Raw genomic sequence first — 22,570 nt, 5'->3', positions numbered from 1 at the left:
TATCTTTATCTTTATCTTTATCTTATCTTATAAAATGTAAATACTCAAGTAAAGTGCCTCATAATTGTACTTAAGTACAGTATTTGAGTACTTAGTTACATTCCACCTCTGGTAATAAAATACTAAGCCAATTTCAGTAAATATATTTATAATTATATATTATTTTTACTTGTAGTATAATGTTATGTATTTGCACGTTTGGTGCTGTAGAGGCTCGTTGTTTAAAAACATATTGTGTGTTTTAATAATTATTCCTGAGAATGAGTGAGGGGCCGAACCGGAAGTAAAGACACACCACCTTCAGATGAGCTCTGAAGGAAATGTGCAGCTTTAACAGAGAAACAAAAGCGCTGCTGCTCTGACACATCACATCACATCACCTCCAGTCATGTTTACTGCTTCATAGGGAAACACAGGAAGCAAGAAGGACTCTACTTTAATGCCCCTGAAGACGAGGAAGCAGCAACAAAAGTATAACAACAACTCCAGAGTGAATAATCTCCAGGTAAGATCAGAGTAACCGTTAACACTGGCTGTGCTAATGCTAACCGGTGTTACGGTTTAACAAGTCACCATGTTAACTGGTGACTCTCGTCGTGGTTGCTCATAGTGACGACGACAGGAACATAGGTGTCCTCATAAAAGCCTTAAATGTTGTACTTTAATCAATTTAATAAATACATACTTATGTGTTTATTATCAACAATTTACGTAAGTTACTACGAGAACCACGGACACATTCTACGTAAGTTACTGCGAGAACCGAGGACACATTTTTAGCTGAAAGTCACCAGTTAACACGGTCACTCATTAAACCGTAACACCTGCTAACTAGCATAGCTTAGCATAGCGTTAACCGGTCAGTTGACTATTTATTTATTTACACAGATAATTATATGTGGAGGATTTTTGGCAACTCATTCGCAATTGAACTGTCGAAATATCAGACTTAATCCTCCTCTTTAAATGTAGTTATTACAACAACTACACTGGGTTTATGCTACGTTAGCATGCTAGCATCAGTTAGCAGGCTAGCCCGGACCATTAGCACTCTGTCCTTGCACACTAGCGTCAGGTGTAACGGCTCTCTGACAGACATACATACATACAACCAATAATTAGTTCAGTCAAAGGAGACATATTAAAGTCACAATAAGAACTATATAAATAGGATTATATGAAGAAAAGCCCAAAAATTAAGAAACATATATATGAGAACAACATATCTTAAAGTTCCTCTAAATAACAGTCATTTAAAATGGGTATGGTCTGTGTTCAGCATCTTAACAGCAGAAGGGATAAAGGACTTGAAGTAACGATTTGTTCTCCTGAAGGGCACATGTGTTTGACATATACTCACTTTGTTAATATTCCTTTATCACAGCTGTTACCCTGCACTATATTTAGTTTTAACAGTTTTCTTCATCTCCTTGTATTTTTATATCTGGTATATATATATATAACATGTTGTTAAAAAGGCAGTAAAAAAAGTTAGTGGTGCAAAGTACAAAATAAATATATATATATATGTATATGTATGTATATACATATATATATATATATATATTATTTTGTACTTTGCACCACTAACTTTTTTTACTGCCTTTTTAACATGTTTTATATATATATATATATATATATATATATATATATATATATTTTTTTTTATATATATATTATATATATATATTTTGTACTTTGCACTACTCACTTTTTTTACTGCCTTTTTACTAACATGTTTTGCACCATGGAACTGTGATGCTGGAAACTTGAATTTCCCTCGAGATCAATAAAGTTACTATCTATCTTATCTATCTTATCTATCTTATCTATCTATCTATCTATCTATCTAGTCATGACATGCATGTTTAAGCTAGCCATGTACTACTAGCCTCTACGTCATGTTGTCAAGCAGTTGGCTCTGAGTTGACCTGCGTAACCGTGTCGTACCACCACACATCAGACTGTAAAGGTTACTGGAGTTCATTCAAAGTCTGCAGCTCTTTTTAGTAGCCAGTGTGCCAACTTAACACTTAATTTTAACCAACGAAGCGAGCAGTACGTGTGTGTGTGTGTGTGTGTGTGTGTGTGTGTGTGTGTGTGACAGGCAAGTGTTTCACAGTTATTGCTAGCTGTGGTTTTAAAGGGTGTTTTGATATTGATCATAATAATGTTTCTGATTATGTGATGCTTTATTTGTGCAAGAGGCAGCTGTGTTCATCTCACAATTACTGTCCACTTAAGTTAGACTACAGCCTTATATATGGGTGGTCCATTGATATGGCTTGACAATGCAATAATGAATATTTAATGTGAATAAGTATATTGACTCATTGGTTCCACACTGATATTCTCTTGTTAGGTGTGCCTGCATGCAACAGACCTTGACAGGGAGATGTGTAGACTTCTTTAGTGCTGGGCTATGCTAGTGATCATTACTGATACTGTCCACTTAAGTTAGACTACAGCCACATATATGGCTTGACAATGCAATAATGAATATTTAATGTGTCCAACGAAGCGAGCAGTACGTGCGTGACAGGCAAGTATTGGACAGTTATTGCTAGCTGTGGTTTAAAGGGTATGTTTTGATATTGATCATAATAATGCTCTGATTATTGATGCTTTATTTGTGCAAGAGGCAGCTGTGTTCATCTCACAATTACTGTCCACTTAAGTTAGACTACAGCCGTACATATGGGGTGGTCCATTGATACGGCATTTGGCTTGACAATGCAATAATGAATATTTAATGCGAATATGTATATTGACTCATTGGTTCCACACTGATATTCTCTTGTAAGGTGTGCCTGCCTGCAACAGACCTTGACAGGGAGATGTGTAGACTGCTTTAGTGCTGGGCTACGCTAGTGATCATTATTGTTATAAATTATTAGTTAATATCTAAGGTGTGTGTTTTAATTTCAGTAATCTGATTAAATGACAAATAGCCACTTATCTAAATTGCAATCTGTTAATTTTCTGTTGAGAAAATCACCCCTTGACTGTCTAATATTTTCAGTATTGGCGGTAATCACGATTTTATCCTGCTGACCACAGGGACACCTAATGGCTATTTCTCAATTACTGAGATTAAATCTATAGCAAACACAAATTATGACTGAGTTAGAAAACTGCAAACATCTTAACGTTTCAGCTTTCTACCTGGTGAGAAATCTTTCTGGCCAACAAGAGGTCGTCAGCTATTTACTCTTTTCTTTGTTGCTTGCTCAGTTTCTCCTCAAGAAATTCCGTTTATTTTATTTTAATAATCCCTTCACAGTCCACAGCATTTTAAAAGTCTGTGTGGGTTTTTATATGCAGGGAAACAGGACTCTACATAGGCCTAAGTGTCTAACAAATTACAATGTCTTGCCACGGTTTTGGCCTCAAAGTGCAAACGGAAATGATGTACTATATATTAAGATAATAAGCATGTGTTGCAATGGTGGCCAGATTGAACTGTCAAAACTATCTGAATCATACATGTCACAAAATGCATTTAATTGAACAAACTGTTGGTTCAAAGTCCGGTGACATGTTTGCTCGTAGTAACCTATTGAACTTTTTATCAGCTAATCAAGTGTTGCCCTGTAGGACTTTGAGACATACCTATATAAGCCTTTATCTGAGCAGTGCCATCTTGGACGGTAATCCCACACTCGCATTGTATAGTTGTAATCATTTGTGACTGTCTGGTTAGCAGTCAATTTCACCCATTAACTCCCTCCCTCCTTTTGCCATTAGTCCCATTATTTTGCTGACTATAGCAAGAAGTACCTTATATATCCTTGACTCTTATCAGTCATCACCTCTTACTATGGCTACATCTCAAGCCCAGAGGGAGCTTTGAAAGGGTCGTAACTGTGTTTAAGTGATGCAAGGTCGTTCGACGTCAGCCAGCTCTTTACCTTGTTTGTTAAATACGGTCTGTCCTTTCTGAGATACCCTTATGTTGAGGCTTTGCATGGACGGTTTGAGTAGTTTTCAAGATTTCCTCAATATCAAAACCCATTTAGGGCTGCAATTAACAATTATTTTCATAGTCAATTTATCTGTAGATTATTTTTTTTCCATTAATTGATTCGTTTTTTGGTCTATAAATGTGAGCAAATGGTGAGAAATGTCAATCAGTTTTTCCAAAAGCCCAAGATTACATCCTCAAATGTCTTGTTTTGTCCACAACTCAAAGATATTGAGTTTACTGTCATTGAGGAGTAAAAAAAAAACAGAAAATATTCACATTTAAGAAGCTGGGATCAGTCACTGAGCATGTTCAAGGACACAGTTTATACTGTTGAGAGCAATAAACTACACTCACTGTGACTATTGTAATAGGTATCACCCAAAGGAAATTATCTTGAAAGTGTTTTTAATAGTTTTTGGACGGCGGTAGATGGCTACGCAGACGATACATGTTAGTAGGACCAATGAATTGCTGTATTTTCAGGATTTGTTGATAATGATAAATATACCATATAAAGTCATTATGTAAGGGATAATGCACAGCGAGCCAGTCATTGTTGTGAAATAAACCCAGACAGGGCGATGCGGCCCTGACGCGAAGCTTTATCTGGGTTTATTTCACAACAATGACCTGCTAACTGTACGTTATCCCGTTTATTACACAGCTACTTACTTAAGAAATCAATAATTTGACACAAAAACGGGCCGCCAGAGTCCGACATCAGAGCTGCGCCAATAGCAACAGTCTGCTATAAAGAAATAACAGACCGTAGAACGCCGTGATTGACCAATCAGAGTCGAGTATTCAACAAAGCCGTTTAATAATATAATGTATTGTGCCTGTTGGTTGTATTATTGCCTTACATGACTTTGCCATGATGGTGATGATTTCGGTTTGTCTTATAAACTGTGAAATCCAATATTGCCAAATTTGGGATTTAAATTGGGCAAGTGCAAATTAAATTTCTCCTGGTTTATTATCACCCTCCATGTTAGTTTTTTTGCTTTCAGAATCAGATTTATGTGCCAAGTGCATAAATACAAGGAATTTTACTCAGATTGTATCCATGTCTCTCAATGTACTTACACAGAAATAGAAATAACCGCTAGGAACAAGGACAACAAAGCATATCTGGCCCGTGTGTGCATGTTCACAATCAAAGGAATTGAATGCACTTTTAGTGTTGTTTTTACCTGCCAAGATTAACACCAAGAGTAACTCTTGGCTGTAGTGGTAGCAAGTGCTGTGGCTTTAAAGCATTACACTTGGCGTAACAAACAACCGTATAATTGAGGTTGCTATTGGGTATTCAGCATTACAGTGATGCTATGTGCAGGATTGAGAGCAGCATTTCATGCTTTGAAACATGAACGACCTTCATTGTCAAGCTATCGCAATGTATTTTTATCCCTGCTTATATTTGGCTTTTACGCCCAGTGGCAAGGCCTCAGGACTGTACTCTAACCTTTGACCTATTTGCTTCAGTAAACGCTGGAGTTTATTTCTGCTTTTCTCTGCCAGCTTGTCTGAACCACATTTGACATTAGCTCTGTGTGGGGACCCACAGGCTTTTGTCGGCTTGCCCACCACTAGCCCTGTCTGCCATCTCTATGTGGCTGAGCAATACAGATCTGTTGTAAACAATTTTCGATATCTAAGGTACTGTCAAGAAGACAAAGAGAGCGAGGATGTAGGATAAACATCACTGATTTCCAGGCTTTGCGTTAATTCTTGGGGTGGGGAAAATAAATCGATTTAACTATGTATTGCGATTTTTTTTTTGATTTTTTTTTTTGTAATACATTTTTTAATGCCAGAAACAATATATTTGCTTCATTACCTGCACTATCGCATATTAAATCCAAAGTGGTAAACATTACACATACAGTAAAGTATGGAAACACTATGGGTTTCACGCATTGCCTGGAAAAGCAGAGCTAGACATGATGGCTAAAGCTGCATGCTAACTCTGTCATGGACAGGAAACGTTATCGTATTGTGGTAACGTGCGGTCAAGCCAGCCGCCAGCCGCCACACGCATCTCCGTGGTCAAATCAGCCGATGCTACAACAGTAGCACACTCATATACTGACATTTATGGTAAATACAGTCAAACGGAGCTGACCATGGATGTATAAAGAAAACGGAGCTGACGGGGAAAGGTATCGACGGACTTGGCAAAATTGGCGGAAGTATACGCGTGTGACTACGTCTGGTTTTCAAAATAAGGTGTTAAGGTGGGATCTGTACATACAAAATACATATATTGAAATAAGATTGATTGGATTATATTTATCTGAAGTATAAAACATTACATGTCCCTTATAAAGTAAAAAGAAAATACCACTAATTTGTCAGGTAAATGTCTATTCTTGCTGGAAAAAATTTAATAAATAATTCCTGACAATGACTGATATATTTGACTTCAGGACATGTTTGACTACCTACATAATGAAAATCAAACATTTTTACTGTATTAACTTCGATATTTTTCAAATTAAAAGTCAATAGAAGTGTGTCATTGAACTTTTTCCCATGGTCTAGTGTTAAAAAAGTTAACAAATCACAATAAATCATTATATCGAATCGCAATACCTGTAGAATCGCAATACTTAAAAATCGCTCTACATATCGAATCAGCACCCAAGTAACGTGATAGTATTGAATCGGGAGATAGGTGTATCGTCCCAGCCCTAATTAAGTCATCCCTAATTACACTTGCCTTAAGACAAACAGTACAGCTTGGCAACACACATGAAGAGGTTGTTTAAGGAAACTATGTGCCCTCCTTGAGGTCGTCATATCTGTCTATTGCTATGTTACTAAAAGGTGGCCAATGGCAAGGTGAGGCAAGAAATTCTACATCATGATTGGTTCCTTTAGCGTAACGGATGCCCTTCTGCTAACTCCACCCTGGTTGAGGAGGGCCCAGCCTTCGTCTTTGTTAATGTTAATGAAATGTGACATAACCAGGGTGCCCATAGCCTGCTAATCAGCCCTAATCTGATCCATTGGATTAGAGGATGGGGATTCTTGTCAGACACTGCTTACAGTGCATGTGTGCCTCCTTCCCTCCAGAAGTGAGCCATCTTTCAGTCTTCCCAGCATTCATTAGTGGACTCTTTTTGCTCTTAATGAAGATCCTTTCTTATTGGTAGTTTTCCTCGTGAAATTAAATTCTCTGCTCCTCAGTAAACTCTTGTGCTGATTAGTCAGCTCTTCCAACAGCATCTGGGGTCTGGCTGTGTTCTTGCTGTCATCATCATAATCTCCCTCTTTCCTCCTTCTGTGGGATTATCATGGCTATGAAGCAGGACAGCCTGTGACGATCCACGGCTCTCTGCAGTTATTTTTTATTCTGGCATTGATTTGGTGAGATACCAGGAGCCAAAATGCTGAACCAGAGCGCTGTGATGATCTTCACTGGGATCTGTGGGGCATTGGTGTTTATGGCCATGGGCTACTATGTCTACTGGTAAGTTAAATGTGAAGAGAGGTGGTTTGACTGTGTTAGGATGGCTCAGTCGTTCACAGTGCTAAGTGGAGTACAGACCTTTGCAAGCCAAATTAAGTTTTTGAAATTAAAATGACTTGACAAAGGCGCAGTGCCTGCTGGGATGTGGCTTATGTTTGCCAGTATTTAGCTGGTGTCTTTTAAAGTTAATTTCAACAGTCCTTTCTCATATCAGAGACTCCTAGCAAGCAGTGGTTATTTGTTGGCATAGAAGCTGTATTCAGGTGATGTAGAGCAGAAGCAGCTGTCTGGCCTTAAGCAGCTTTAACCCAGTCAGCGTCTCTAATCTTGATGAGGTGGGCCTGTACGCACAGGGATGTGGACCCCCACTGGCTGCTTTCATGGTCAAACCCAATGTTTGTTTCTCTGAACGTCTTTTATTCCATCTTTATTCCATGGCTTTATTGAATACTTGATTCTGATTGGTCAATTACGTCATTTTACGGCCTGTTATTTCTTTATAGCAGACCAATACTATGTACAATAGATTGTTGCTATGGATGAAGTTCTTTTTTATGTCAAATTATTGATTTCTTAAGTAAGTAGCCGTGTAATAAGCGGGATAATGTACAGCGATTGGATCGTTGTTATAAATCCCTTCAGGGTGATGGAAGACCCCTCCTGCATCACCCTGTCAGGGTTTATTTCACAACAATGACTGTACATTATCCCTTACTTGTTATGTTGGTCATTGAAACCTCAACGCAACACAAATATGGTCTTAACAAGAGAGCACCTGAAGTTTGGTTTAAACCACCACACCATAGGGAAAAGTTGATTTGTTCGATTAGTGCGATAATGTGAATGATGAAGTCATTGAGCTGTTTTAAGCACAATGGGTTGTTACTGTCTAATCTTAACACTGAACTACTAACCTGAATAGCTGAAATGGAGCACTGATCCAATCAATTACAGTTGGGTTGAGCAGCACAGAATTGTTTATCTATTGATCTCGGATATAGAGCAACATGTACATTGGCAAGGTTATTTGGATGTTTGTATAAAAACATTGTAGTAGCCAATATATATTGTGTGAAAAAAGGTTATAATCAACAAAATACCTTTTTTGTAATGCTTTATAAGAGCTTTCCCATATAGAGCAAACTTAGTAGAGTAGGCAGCCATTATTAGCTCTTCAGTATTCATTGGTTTATGCTTTTTCTCATCTGAAGATAGTCAGAGAAAGTAAAAGTGTGCGTCCTGCTGCTCATACTGTCTTCAGTTACAAAATCCTAATGCAACCTGGAGCGTCTCTCCTGCTGCGCTGCTGACGGTGCTGTCAGCCGAACACTCAGTCACACAGGACGGCAGTAAAGGAGGTCGTACCAGCGTGTGCTTCAAAAGTAATTTACGCGACTTCACTGACAGTCAGCACCAGAGCTAAGAGCGTCAGAGCAGCCAATAAATACGAGTCACGCCACCCTGCCCTGCGCTGTCCGCCTTCGCAATGCTTCCTGTTTCTATTACCCCTCTCTACTTCCATCACAGTTAGTTATGTGGTTTTGAGATAACACTTGGTTTGTAAAGTTTGCAGCCTTCCATATTGTTGCTCCTGAATTATTCTGTGTACAACAATGCAGCTGAAAAGCAGTGATTCCACCAACAACATGTGAGTCGACTTGAGGTCTTCTCTACAGATGACTTGAATCATCGATTTTTAGGGGGCAGCCCTATAACGTACAAATCTCTTTGTTTTACCAGCAGATCTTTACTTCTGTTAAAACCTAAGAATAAAAGATGAATATAAGAATGTACTCATTAAGAAAAAATTAATTAACTTGGTTGGACTAACATTCCCTTGAGACCTTGTTTGGCCATTTAACCCTAATTCTCTAAGCAAATATGTTGAGTGCTGCTGGTTAGTTGCATTTTGCAAAGTGAAGTTATTTTTGGAGGTGGCTTGAATGCACACAGTCATAAGAGAAACTTTGCTCTCGGCACTGTGAACCAATGCCTCCATTTGAACTTGAGTGAAAATGTGTGGTTGTTTTGAGTTGTATGACTCCATGTACAGGACAGAAAGACAAGTATGTGGAGGAAAATGAGAACAAAGTTCATGCTATGTTTGGAAATCTGTCTATCTGAGCGCTCACACAGAGTTACTGCTTGTTACCAAAGCAGAAGTTGGTCGGGGAGCCTCTATTAGCTGCTTGTGGCCAAACAACACCAAGTTGAAAGTTTTCACTCTCTCTAGCAAGTCTCCACAAGTTGATTTTTATACAGTATTGACAAGAATTGAAACCAGCAGCTGATTGTTAAGGGAAAAAAATAAATATAGAAGTTTGGCCCTAAAAATACGAACCAAAGCACTACATTACTTGGTTTGAAGCTATTATTTTTTCTTCGAAATGTGGTTAATATCCCTACAATTTAACAAATGCAAACAAAATACGGGTGAATTGTGATAAATAAGCATGAGTAACTTGATCAAACTGTGTCACAGCTTGATTTAGCTATCACCGAAAATGAATCCAAGTCAGTCAAAAGCTAAAGCAAGAGCTAAACCGAAGCTTACATTATCAAATCACAAGCGTAATGTGTTTACCTTGTGTGCATTGCACCACGTTTTATGGCATCTTTGGGACAACAATGTAATTTAATTACGTTAACATTTACCAGTAATTTTCACCAGATTATTTGGTAAACGCTTTAGAGACAGGTGACTATAAATTAGGGGTGGGGGAATAAATCGATACAGCATAGTATCGCGATATTTTGCGTGGCAATATTGTATCGACACACGGACGTCAAGTATCAATCTTTTGTTATATAAACATCTCAAAAATCAGACGGTTGTAGCGGGCTCAGTCTTAAAGTTAGAGTGAAGATGCTTGTATCATATGAAACTAGAAAAACCTGAGAAATCAAATGGTACCAAACATGTCATGTTAGCTTGTCGGAAAGAACTTGAAATAATGCTCCAAAGTTTCCCACCCTTACTATATATTAGACAATTTAAAGTGAGATATGAGCATTTCTAAAGATTGTCCTTCCTATCCTCTAATGGATCTCACATCCTGGGGCAAAGGTTTAAGCGTAGTCTGTACGGTAGATTATGCTGAAGTCAATTTATTAAAAAGCAGTGTTACATTAAACAAAGACAGATGAATAGGTTGAGTAACTTCTCTAGGAACTGGTTGAGAAACATTTCCCCTACTACCCACTAACCTTTCGAGACAACTGTGGATGTTTGGACTGATAGCCAGATCCATCAGGCGCTTGATGACTAACATGCGCATGCCCTAACCCACACTGCGGTGTGTCTCCTACTCCTAACCTCAGAGATTTAGAAACGTTTTATGTTTGTTTGCCCAACAGACTGAGCTGGAAGCACTGTGGATGTGCATGTAAGTTTTAATTTCCTTCTCACCCAGCCACTTTGTTATTCTGTGTGTTGTGTTACAGTGTTTGAGAGGGATTGATTGCACTGGATCAGACTAGTTGCCCTCAATGAGCTGGATTTGTGTAAACTATGTGGCTTAATTTAAGGTTGCTTGGTTTGCTCTTTACTGAAGTAATGTTGTAATGATACAGACTTGAGGTAAATTAATATATATGGATTGCTTGAAAATGAAGGCGTAAAAACAACTCGGGTTACTATGCTTTTGGCTTTTTTGGGAATGTACTCGCTTTCATTCATTTCTGTTTGGTTTATCTAGTTACACTTGTGAAAATATATAAGTGAAGCAACAAGAAAGTAGTCATAACAGACGCTTTGTGAACAAGACAGTGTCTGTTGGTAGAGGCCGTTATGTCAGTGTGACACGCAGGCACACAATGTTACTGTCTCTCTCCCTTGTTGTCTGGCTTTTTGCAGGCTGTTCTAAAAAGCAAACACCAGACGGCCTCTTTTTTGCCGATTTGCTGACACAGTTGTGTGTCAGTGAATGCAGGTGACTGTACATATGTTGATGTTGCTACCACTGCACAGTTACAGTAATTGCATAATAAAATACAGTTTTATCTTCCACTATGAGTTGAACTTTGATACTTTACTTTAAAAGTGCCTGTTCTCGTGAATTAAATTGAGTACTCCCTATTTACAGATAAATAGTATGATTAACCACAGGTGTTATATTTAAGCTATTTTAGACTGGATCCTCATTTTGTACATTTATTTTATGTGACGAGAAGACATTGATCATATGAATTTGTTTTATTAAAAATATTTCAGAACAAACTAAAATGCATTTTTGGCGCTTAGCCATATACTCTGATGTTGATACTGTCACAAAAAAAAAAGAGAGCTAGTTGAAATGTAAAACAAAGCAGGCGGAGGCCCAGTTGGCAATCTTGAATCGCCACACAGATCTGCAAAGGGACAAGTCAGATTAGAATTGTTTCTCAGAACAGCTTTAAACTGGCTTGACCTACACTTTAATGGGCTTTGGTGCAGATGTGGGAACAGTCCATTCAAGGCGGGGGCGGCCTGTGGTCGCACGACGGGGAGTACTCATTGACTACGTTTACATGCACAAAATATTCATTTTTTGTTTAGCATTTTTTATTGGTTTTCCATTAAACGCATCATACATTTATTCGCAGCATATATTAGAAATAAGTGTTTACAAGGAAAAAACAGCTGCATTATCCAAATTTTTTCAATTATGAATGGTAAAAATATTCAGTTTTTTGCCCCTAAAAGACTATTCCTAATAAGCTGTTTACATGGCTAATAAAAATGAATAATTCCACAAATATTTCTGTTTACATGCAGCCGTGCACTCTGCTTAATATAACCGGTGGCAGACTTGTTCAACCGTGCAAACACAGCCTCCTTCTTTCTTTCCTTCAACCACCTTCTTGGAAAAGTCAGTGTTGAGATATTAGCGCATATCCAAAAACCTGTTGATATCGAAGTCTTTCATAATGTTTAACAGGAGGTGTGTTTCTCCTTCCGACCAGAAATGTGGGCTTTTCTTTTGGGCAGGCATCTCTGCAAACTGTCAGCTAGTTGGTTTGTGTACAACGCACAGAGCTGGCTGCAAACCAGCAAGAAGCCGTGTTTTGCAAACTGCTGTAAAAACCCCAACTGAGACGCATATTCTGAATATGCTGTTTACATGACCAGTATCAAATTCGGAATATTTTCATATTGGGAATAATAGTGCAATATTGTTGTTCATGTAAACAAAGTCACTGATAGTAATCAAAACAAAAATGCTTAATATTTTTGTGACCTACTGCTGTGAACAGTGTTATGGTGACTGATCTAACAAGTCTATGGCAAGTACATTGTGTAATATGAGATCTAATGGGCACCTGGCCTTACTTTGACACAATACAAGCTGTATTTTGTGGCAGGTGCTTAATACAGATCCACCTTTCCTTTTATACTTGCTTATTCTTATTCAGCATCATGAAGGGGTGGAGCCTTTCCCAGCATGCTTTGCACAATCACAAAAACATCCTGGATAGGTCCCCCGTCTGTTGCAGTGCTAATAGTCAGATAAACACAGTCACAGCCTTACCTTGGGGGCAATTAAATGTTTCCAGTTCACCTGAGAATATGATGCACTAGGGCTCGAGCTGCAACTAAGGATCATTTGTGTAATTAATTTGTTTTGTCAAAAGGAGAAGGTCTTCACGTTTGAAGCTGGAAATGGATCAGGCTTCATAAAAATAAATATGATCACTTAAAAAATGCATTCATTGGCCATGGCACCAATTCAGTGTCTCTGTTAATAACACAGTGAACACCATGCAAACATGAGGGATATCACAATAATTAGTAGTTGCAGTGCATGTGGGATGGACTGAATTTAATATCTTTTTCAGTATTGCAGTGCTTAGGGTTAAGTGTAAAGTCTACTTCTCTGTATAGGACAGTGAAATTTAGTTTTCTGAGGCCTGTCATTTATTTTTATTAGAACTATGGAATATAAATCCTGAACCTGAACTATGCTGATGACCGTTTCTGCTTTTTAAAAATGTATGTCATAGTGTATTGAAATGTGCAGCTCTGTGTAAACTGTGCCTGTCTCATAGCCTTTGTGAAAGTTTAGGCTCAGATCAAAATGAGGACAACATCTAAACTTCGTAAAGATGCTCTTTGTCAAACCAATATGTCATTTTTCGACAGCTATAATGGAACATGACTTACTGAGGCGTATGCTACAGTTTGACCCAGCATCTGTCTTCTGGTTCATGTTAACTTGCCACTCATCTTGTCAATAGCTAACACAATTCAACCTCGATGAAACATGCACTTTCTTAAATTCTACTGTAATGCCACTGCACTGTTTCCTTTTATGTCACTTCTGCCACTGTGAACTCAACCTCTGTTCTTCTGTCTCCATCAGGTCTGTAATATTGGCTGACGGACCGTGTAAACGCGGCTTGTAAAAGGATCCCACCGTGGTAAGAAACATGGCTTTTTTTTTTTTTATTTCTGAAAGCATGTTTGCTCACAGAACAACAGACTTAGGGGCCGTTCACATGTTTTTTGCGGCCCTCAAATCTATTGTTGTCATTGTAGATCTGCGGAAGGCGCGCTCAAAAGCGAGTGACACTGTCGCAGCATACAAGTGTTCCCAAGAAGCGCCCCAATATAAATATAGTTAAACTTTTGGAATGAAGCAACGTGCACCGCATATCGTGTGACGAGGAATAACCAATCAAAGCCAGCAGATATCTTTTCTTTCTTTCGTAAATATCAGTCTACGGTAAATATATAAAGCTACCCAGAGCTTCATGATCTGTCCCACAGATTATTTAACTTGCTGCACGGACCAACATCCGGTTGAAAGGTCAGACAAATCGAGCAGTAAAGCTACTGTGAGGGATTTATGGTGCTGGAAATCCATTTATCTTTGTTTTGACTTTAAGTTTAGTCAGTGAGGCTTACTGCTAAATTTACCCCCGGCCCCCTAGTTTTTTACAAACTAGCCCTATTAGTCTATTTTGATGCCTTTTATGCACTTGGGGATGTTATTTACATTCAAAATACAAAAAAATCCTATTGTGAATCAATTTATTTTCATTGTGAATTAGAAAATCCTCAGCGGGCCATAAGTTGAGTATGACTGGTTTACACTGTTCCATCAATCTCTAATTGTTTACCACCCTCCCCTGTCCTTTGTTTCTGCCCTCTCTCAGGTTGGTCGTAGTGTATAGAGAGGAGCCTCAGCCATGTCTCTGCTGGGCTACCTGAAGAGCCTGTTCATCCTGCAGCTGCTGATGGGCTTTGTGTTTGTGGTGAGCGGCCTCATCATAAACTTCATCCAGCTCTGCACCTGCATCCTATGGCCGATCAACAAGCAGCTCTATCGCAAAATCAACTGCCGGCTCTCCTACTCCCTCTGGAGTCGTGAGTACATGATTCTCCTACGTTGTTGCTTTACGTTATATTTATCTTTAATGCAAAGACTAAATTTCAAAGACACCAGTTAGTGTGTCGTCGCACTTGACCTGGCCATCTGCCGAATGCATGTCAATTATTCAATTTCCTTGTAGCTCTGAGATAAATCTACGACGGCGTATTGGGACCATTGTAGGTAAAAAATAATAATTACGGAGCCCGGGGAGCGGGGTAATATTCCGATTAAAAAATCTGAATTTTCCAGATTAAAGTCATTAATTTAGATTAAGATTAAAAAGTCGGAAATTTACGAGATCACCCACTGTTAAACACTGCGGTAACGCCGCAGAGTGCAACATTTATTAATATATATATACATTATATATTGTAGTGGACACATCTGTTTATCCGGGGAAGGCTAAGCAGGGTATTCCAGACGCCCCTCTCCCAGCAAACTCAAATGACGTAATTCACCATAGTCTGGGGTTCAACACAAGCACTTATGTTATTTGCCTTTTCTGTGTTTTTTCCCTTCACACTGACAGTTAAAGGGTCAGTGCGTAACCATGGTAACGCAGTGTGTTCAGAGTAACGTCTTCTCAATGTATGGTTTGTAGTGTTAGCTGTGCTGAAATAAAAGACGCGTCTTTGTGTATTCAAAGATAGAAGTTGTTCATTCCTACTTTTCTGTGACTTTAATCTAGGAAAGGAGTTTTTTTCTCGGATATATTACCCCCCTTCCCCCAGCTCCGTCATTTTTTCTTTTCTTTTACCTACAATAGCCCTTATACGCCGTCGTATAAATCTGAGTCCCCAGCTGCTAGATCTTCCATAATATCACCAGGCGCCAACTGTCTTCATCTATCTGCTGTTTGGTGCTGGGCAGGTGGCAGTGGCTGCCTATGTGGGTTAATGAGAGCAGCTGAGGCTCAAACAGACATCACATTTACACCAAAATAGCTCCGTTACAGCTGCAGTTTTGTTGCGAGTTTGCTGATAATTCTCTGTGGGGTTTGTCACAGCATGAATCAGTGTTATATTAATCAGCAAACCTGACTTGTATTTAAAGGAAAAATGCCTCAAACTGGTAGTTAGCATAGTTCTTATAGTCAATACTATAAATGATGAAGTGATGTCATGACATTCCCAGTGCACATGATGTGTTGTTGTCTCTGTGTGCAGAGCTGGTGATGTTGCTGGAGTGGTGGTCGGGCACAGAATGCACCCTATACACTGACCAAGCCACGGTGGACAAATTTGGCAAAGAGCATGTCATCACCATCCTCAACCACAACTATGAGATCGACTTCCTGTGTGGCTGGACCATGTGTGAAAGATTTGGCATCCTAGGGGTCAGTAATGTAGCAAAAATCAAATCAATTATTAGTTGTAGTCAGATTTCAATCCAAGCTTCATCATTATATCTGTCCTCCCTCTCTAGAGTTCAAAAGTGCTAGCCAAACACGAGCTACTGAAGGTTCCTCTGATTGGCTGGACCTGGTACTTCCTAGAAATAGTCTTCTGCAAAAGAAAGTGGGAGGAGGACCGAAAGACTGTCTTCAAAGGGCTGAGCAGGCTGAAGGACTATCCTGAGTATATGTGGGTAGGTACACGACGTCAGGCGCACTGTGTCTGCCTGTCTTCTGGTATAAGTGTAGTAGTAAACTGTGTGTGAGGTGCAGCAGTTTGCTTTGAATCATTTTCATCCTACTACACATCCGTTTGCAAAAATGCCAAGTCATGTACTTCTGCAATCAGTCAAGTCCAGTCCTGTCTCAGAGTAGACTGCCTAGTAACAAACAAGACATGTAGTTAAACAGGAAGGCAATCCAGGCACTCCAAAGTCTAAGAACAAGTGGCAATGAGGAAGGAAATATTAAAAAGCCTTTGTTGTAGTGGCTAAATCATTAAAAAAGCCAACATGTTTGGACCACTGAAGGGCTTCTTCAGGGCGTTGTAGGAAGACCTACAGTGGATTTGCCTTCCTGTTTATCCTGATTTTTTTCCCCTGTTTTCCAACACATTTTTGATTGATGGTTGAGTTCAAAGGGCAACCACTTATCTCTCTCTCTCTCTTAAGACATGTAGTTACTTGAGTACTTCATGTACATGTTCTGTAGGAGTAACTGGTCATGATTATTGCACTCACTAAGTCAATTGCTGAAAAGAAATCCTACAAGGCAAGACACAGTTTATCAAATGTGTTTACACCCATACGTTGAGTAATAATCCCTCATTACAGCAATACAGCAATTATAGCAGGTCAAAGGTCAACCACAAACTTGGCTCGTAAGCTAATTACATTGAGCAGTTTAGGTAACGACATTACTGTTGGCCTTTGGTTTTTTCTTCCAGAGGAGTTTGACTAACCTAGGAGGCTCATATGAAACTAGAACACCTAAAGAATCCAGTAGTACCCTCGTCATACTAGCTTGGCGCAAAGAAGGCTAAATAACGCTCCAAACTTACCCTAAATTTTGGGATCCCTTGACCTGAAAATGGGTTCTAAGGTACATTTTGAACGGATAAAAAATGTGTGATTAATTTGCGATTAATCGCAATTAACTATCGACAATCATGCAATTAATCGCGGTTAAATATTTTAAACGATTGACAGCCTTACTACCAATAGAAACAATGGTCAAAACCACAAAAATAAGATCCAACTTATGATAAACTGGAGTTTAATAATTGAATGTCAGTTCTTCAGGTTTCATAGGGATACACTACTCTACCATTCAAATATATAAGGAATCCAGATGCTGCCCTTTGACCCAGTTTTACTGTATGTAGATTGAACTCTACTTTATATACACACAAGTTCTCTGAGTGCACCAGCTGTATTTAAAACCTCTCAACAGGAGGGTGTGTGTGTTTTCTGTGAAACTTCATGAACTGGACTTTCCACTGTGCATAAACAGCCTGAGGAGGCTTCCACTCCGCTTTGGGAGGCAAAACAGCTCTTTTCTGTATAAACAAAACAAGCGGTTTAAATTCATGGCATCCTACCTGGTGGCAGCAGGTCCTGCTGTTCGTTGTGCACCTTTACCGAAGGTGTAAAGCACCTTGAGTTACAGATTTCCCCCGTGACTCAACCAGTTCACTGGCTGAGATTAGGCAGATCAGCGGTTGATCTAATTACCCCTTAAGTCAAGCATTAGGCCACTGCTGATGACATAGTTTTTACGTGTTGAGATAAACAAACTAAACACTCTTTGGTGGAGTTATCATCCGCCTGCTCATTGAGATAAGATGGTAACTTTATTTTATCAGTGTTACATTGAGGTGAGCTTGATCTGTGATTCAACCAAGCAGAAGTAGGGTAGTCGGTAGTGGATGGGACAAGAGAAAGGAGGTCACCTCAAGTCTGTGTGATTAGTTTTCATAGGTGTGTGTGTTAACACAGCTCGTCTCCCTCCACAGTTTCTGCTGTACTGCGAGGGCACCCGCTTTACAGAGACCAAGCACCAAATCAGTATGCAGGTTGCAGAGAGTAAAGGCCTGCCCAAGCTCAAATACCACCTACTCCCCCGAACCAAAGGATTCACCACCACACTGCAGTGTCTCAAGGGCACAGGTAGTGTGCACAAACACACACACAGACACGCAAATGCTCAATTCACATATGAGTCTTTTATTCATAATCTGTGTTTTTTCTTTCGTACAGTAACTGCTGTGTATGATGTGACTCTCAACTTCAAAGACAACCAAACCCCCACTCTCCTGGGCATCGTCAACGGCAAGAAATACAAGGCTGACTTGAGTGTAAGGTGAGTGCCACTGATACCCTCCATTTACCTTTGAATCATCAGTTATTGTAATAATGATGCATTACGCTTCCCGCTGTACTTGAGTTTCTTCAAGTGGAAAATGATGAATGTCTTCTAACCCTTCTGGCCTCCTTCCAACTGCATTTTTTTTGTCCCGTAACAATGAAAGAGACGGTGAGGGTGTTCAAAAATGTTGGCTGGTTTCCCAGCACGTTCACGGTCTCAGAACAATAACTCTAATGGCCAAGAGAGCTGGCCACGGGACAGAAACAGATTGGGATGGCTCACACTGAAATGGCTGGGAAAGGTCTTTTGTCAAGACAGCAGAACTTTAATTAGAGAAATATAGTGTTTCTTCATTTTACTCAATTAAAAAAAACTAGGAAAAGGACACTGGAGGATACTTTCTTTTAGTTTTGTGGTAATGGCTGAGTAGACTGGGGTCAGTGAGTTTAAAGAAATCCCTCAGCACAAAAATAGATATGTGCTGCAGAGTGGAGGAGACTTCTAGGTGAGGGAGCCCCCCCTGGTGGTGAGAAACCATTATAACAGGCCACAAGTGATTTACTATATTATCAGAACTTGATCCCCGGGGGGAAATTGGGACGTTACAGTTGCTCTTTTGTCCATATTATAACGATCTGAGAGTCACGCATTACATTTGATGGGCCAGATTTCTTGTTAGATAAATAAATCAATTAAATTAATTGTTTTTGACGGACATCCATTTCTGTTTTGTTGCATGTTCCCGGACTCTTGTTCTTGCAGGATTTCTGCGGTTGCTTAGCAATGCAACAACTGTTCATCCAGTGTGTTGTTCTTTTGTATTTTCTCAGTTGTTCAATATGTGCTCATTTCTGAAGAAAAAAAAAATCTGTGAATGAATAATGTCTGAAATAGCTAGTGTCTAAGACTTTTTTTCTTTTTCCCACCCAGGCGGTTTCCTGTGGAGGATATACCAGATGATGAGAAAGAGTGTGCCATCTGGCTGCACAAGCTCTACCAGGAGAAGGTAAACTGAGGAAAGCTGACACTAAAGGCACAATCTGTAATCAAAATATAAAACACACAAAGTATTCACAGATGTTCCTTTAAACTCAGGGAACACACTCTCAGACACCTTAACTCACTCGTTGCACACTGATGAGTAGTTACTAATCCAGCTGTTTGCATGCTGACTGGATATGTGTTGGATCCTTTAGTATGAAAGTGCCAACCTCCTTACTGAACCCAAATGCATCTCTGGCCTTTGAGACCTGCGCTACGTTCCAAGTGTCATACTTTTTCTTTTTTACTTCAGTACGTACTGCAGCGGCCCTTATTAAGAACATACTGTTGCATACTGTTGCATGCAGTATGTACATCATTGGGACATACTACTTTATCATAACATTGTGCCTTGAACTTTGACCCTCTTGCTCATATACCACCTGCGCAGAGGATTGTGGGTCAGAATAACCAGAAAAGCATGCTGGCTTGCATACTGCAAAATACGACCGGATGCAGTTTTGGCATACTGTATTTGACATCCTATGTAATGGGACATAATACTGGTTTGAGTATATAGTATATGTAGTTTTATATCATGATACAATAATTGTTCTGTAAATTCAATTAAGAAATGGTTTGAAATAACCGTACTGCATCACATTGGATTATTTTCTTCTTTTATTTTGAACTTTCATACAAACAAAAACAACTGCTGCACGTGAGACAACAAATTACTCAAAACAGTAAAACTAAAATACTTTCGAAATGGAAACTTGAAGGTTCCTGAAAACAATAATTTTGTATATTTCAGGTTTCAAGGTTAACGGGTGCAAATAAATACAAGCCTGTGATATAAACATCACACAAATTTGTATTTAAGGGTATACCAAAAAAAAGAAAAGACAGACTTTCCCTGCGGGATTTGCTCATCTTTTATTTAAAGAAAGCACAAAACAAAAATAAACTAGTGTGCAAATGTCTGGTAATCATGCAACCAGAGTTCTTCCTCATTTTGAGTTGTTTGGGACGCCTCCTCCTGCTCTACTTCACTCTCCTCCTCCATGTCTGCCCAAATCACGTTACCTTGCGAGGCAGCTGGATTTGCGAAATGGCGATATTGCAAGATCATGCATGAATCACAAGATCAACCGCTGTTGAAACGATATTGCCAAATCTCTACCGGTGGACACATTTCGACCGTTGCCCAACTCTGCTGTCTAGTATGTTTAATGCAAGTGTAAGGGAGGTTGCTGTGTCTCAGGTTCGAATGAAGCAACACGATCAGTTAGTAGAGTTCAAACCAGTTCTTCTTCTTGTCCCGCTCAGGATGCCTTACAGGAATACTACAAAAAGGAAGGCAAGTACCCCGGACCCACAATAATCCCACGTCGCCGGCCATGGACGCTGCTGAACTTCATGTTTTGGGCCACCCTGCTGCTTTCGCCCCTCATCAACTTTGCTTGTGGAGTGGCCGTCAGTGGCTCCCCCCTCCTCATCATTGGCTTTATCATCTTCCTCATCATAGGTAGGTGAACTCTGCACAAAGTGGCCCTTTTTAGAATGAAAAATGACACCGCTCCTTCCTCTTGTGGATTGACCAAGAGGTCGTTTGACTTTTACTTTTTGAATCGCTGTCCTCATTCACTCCACTCTTTTCTTTTCTCCTTTGTTCTCTCCCCAGCCTCGATAGCTATCCGCCGCCTCATAGGGGTCACCGAGGTGAAGAAAACAGGCTCCAGTTACGGCAACCCGGAGGCCAAGAAACAAAACTAAAGTGTGTCACCCCCCCTCCGTGTACGGCCGTGTCTGTACGGTCACCCTGCGGTGTCTCATCCCTACCCAACTCCATTCTCCTCCTACTGTTGAGTCAGTTGGCAGGCCGGGGAGGAGACCCAGCTGTGAAAACATAATAGAGACCAGAGTTAGAAATACTAATGGCACTAGAGTGAGAGAGAGAGCGTGGAAGGTCTCAAGGTTTAAGCTCTCTGGTGTAACACAGAACATAAAGGAGGGGGAGATGCAGTACTGTATTCTCCTGCATCTTTCTTAATCCAGCTAGCGACCCACTGTCCACAACATCCAAGTCCCATTAAATCCCGGTAACACCCAAGGTTAAGCTCCTAACCTGTCTGAGGTCACATGGACAGAAAGTCAGCCCATTTCCTGCTCTGCTCTACCTACCTCCACTTCCTGTCATCAGCTAATCAGGGAGTGGGGACATGCTCATTCTTTTACAGGCCGATCCGTATCTGATTTAAAAAAAAAAAAAAAAAAAAATCTCAACCATCCAGGGACGGTTTGTTTCTGCAACATGCAGGACGTCTCCCTCCCTTTTTTTTCACTTAGTGGGACTCGTAATGGGAACCGGTGCCTTGAGGCCCAGCCTGGCTTCCTTAATCTTAAAGGGTCGGTTCACCCAAATCACATTTACTATTTAACTTCTAAGTCTCTAGCCAGGTGGATAGTTTGGTTTTCTTATGTGCCCAGGGTCTGAGATAGCCACTGACACTTTTACAGCCCCTCCAATACAATGTAGGTGAATGAAATGTTGTCCATGGTGCTCAAATCATTGTAAAAGTACATTTGATAAACTTAACCCTGTGGTTTCTTCCCAGAAACAATGTCTCTGTTACTTTGGATAATTTCTGATAATGTTCATCAGTAAATATCTGTTGGTTGTAAAAAGAATAAATAATAAATCATAGTGAAAACTGACCACATTGACATCATTGGATTATCCAAATAGTAGGCACATTGTTTCTGGAGAGAAACATTGCTCTTGAGTTTTTTCAAATATAATCTTTACTAGGGCTGTCAAATAATATAATGATTCAACGCAGCTTGTGATTTTCAGGTTGTAGCGGGCTCAGTTTTAAAGAGTGAAGATTCTGGTATCATGAAACTATAAATCTAAGGAATCCATCAGTAACAACCATGTCATACTAGCTTGTCGCAAAGGAGGTTAAATAACGCTCCAAACTTGCGCTAAATTTTGGCGAGGAAAAACTGGCATGGTCATTTTCAAAGGA

The 22,570-nt window shown here is 39.7% G+C and overlaps 1 protein-coding gene across 3 annotated transcripts; it reads left to right on the top strand.

Annotated features, from left to right (window-relative positions):
* Window positions 1-288: 288 nt before the first annotated feature.
* Window positions 289-22,159, top strand: agpat3 (1-acylglycerol-3-phosphate O-acyltransferase 3). 3 transcript variants are annotated; one of them, XM_074659738.1, is made up of 10 exons: window positions 289-505; window positions 13,784-13,841; window positions 14,580-14,790; window positions 15,964-16,133; window positions 16,223-16,384; window positions 18,205-18,358; window positions 18,449-18,551; window positions 19,488-19,563; window positions 20,868-21,066; window positions 21,223-22,159. In XM_074659738.1, the coding sequence occupies exons 3-10, from the start codon at window positions 14,613-14,615 to the stop codon at window positions 21,312-21,314; spliced, it is 1,134 nt and encodes a 377-aa protein (XP_074515839.1). In that variant the 5' UTR covers window positions 289-505; window positions 13,784-13,841; window positions 14,580-14,612; the 3' UTR covers window positions 21,315-22,159. The 3 variants fall into 3 exon arrangements, with proteins under 3 accessions (XP_074515839.1, XP_074515840.1, XP_074515841.1); XM_074659739.1 differs by lacking the exon at window positions 289-505 and adding an exon at window positions 594-745; XM_074659740.1 differs by lacking the exon at window positions 289-505 and adding an exon at window positions 7,358-7,442.
* The last annotated feature ends 411 nt before the right edge of the window (window positions 22,160-22,570 follow it).

This window comes from Sebastes fasciatus, chromosome 14, assembly GCF_043250625.1.
Source record: "Sebastes fasciatus isolate fSebFas1 chromosome 14, fSebFas1.pri, whole genome shotgun sequence".
Classification (NCBI taxonomy): Eukaryota; Metazoa; Chordata; class Actinopteri; order Perciformes; family Sebastidae; genus Sebastes; species Sebastes fasciatus.
This window is presented reverse-complemented; position numbering and strand designations above follow the sequence as displayed.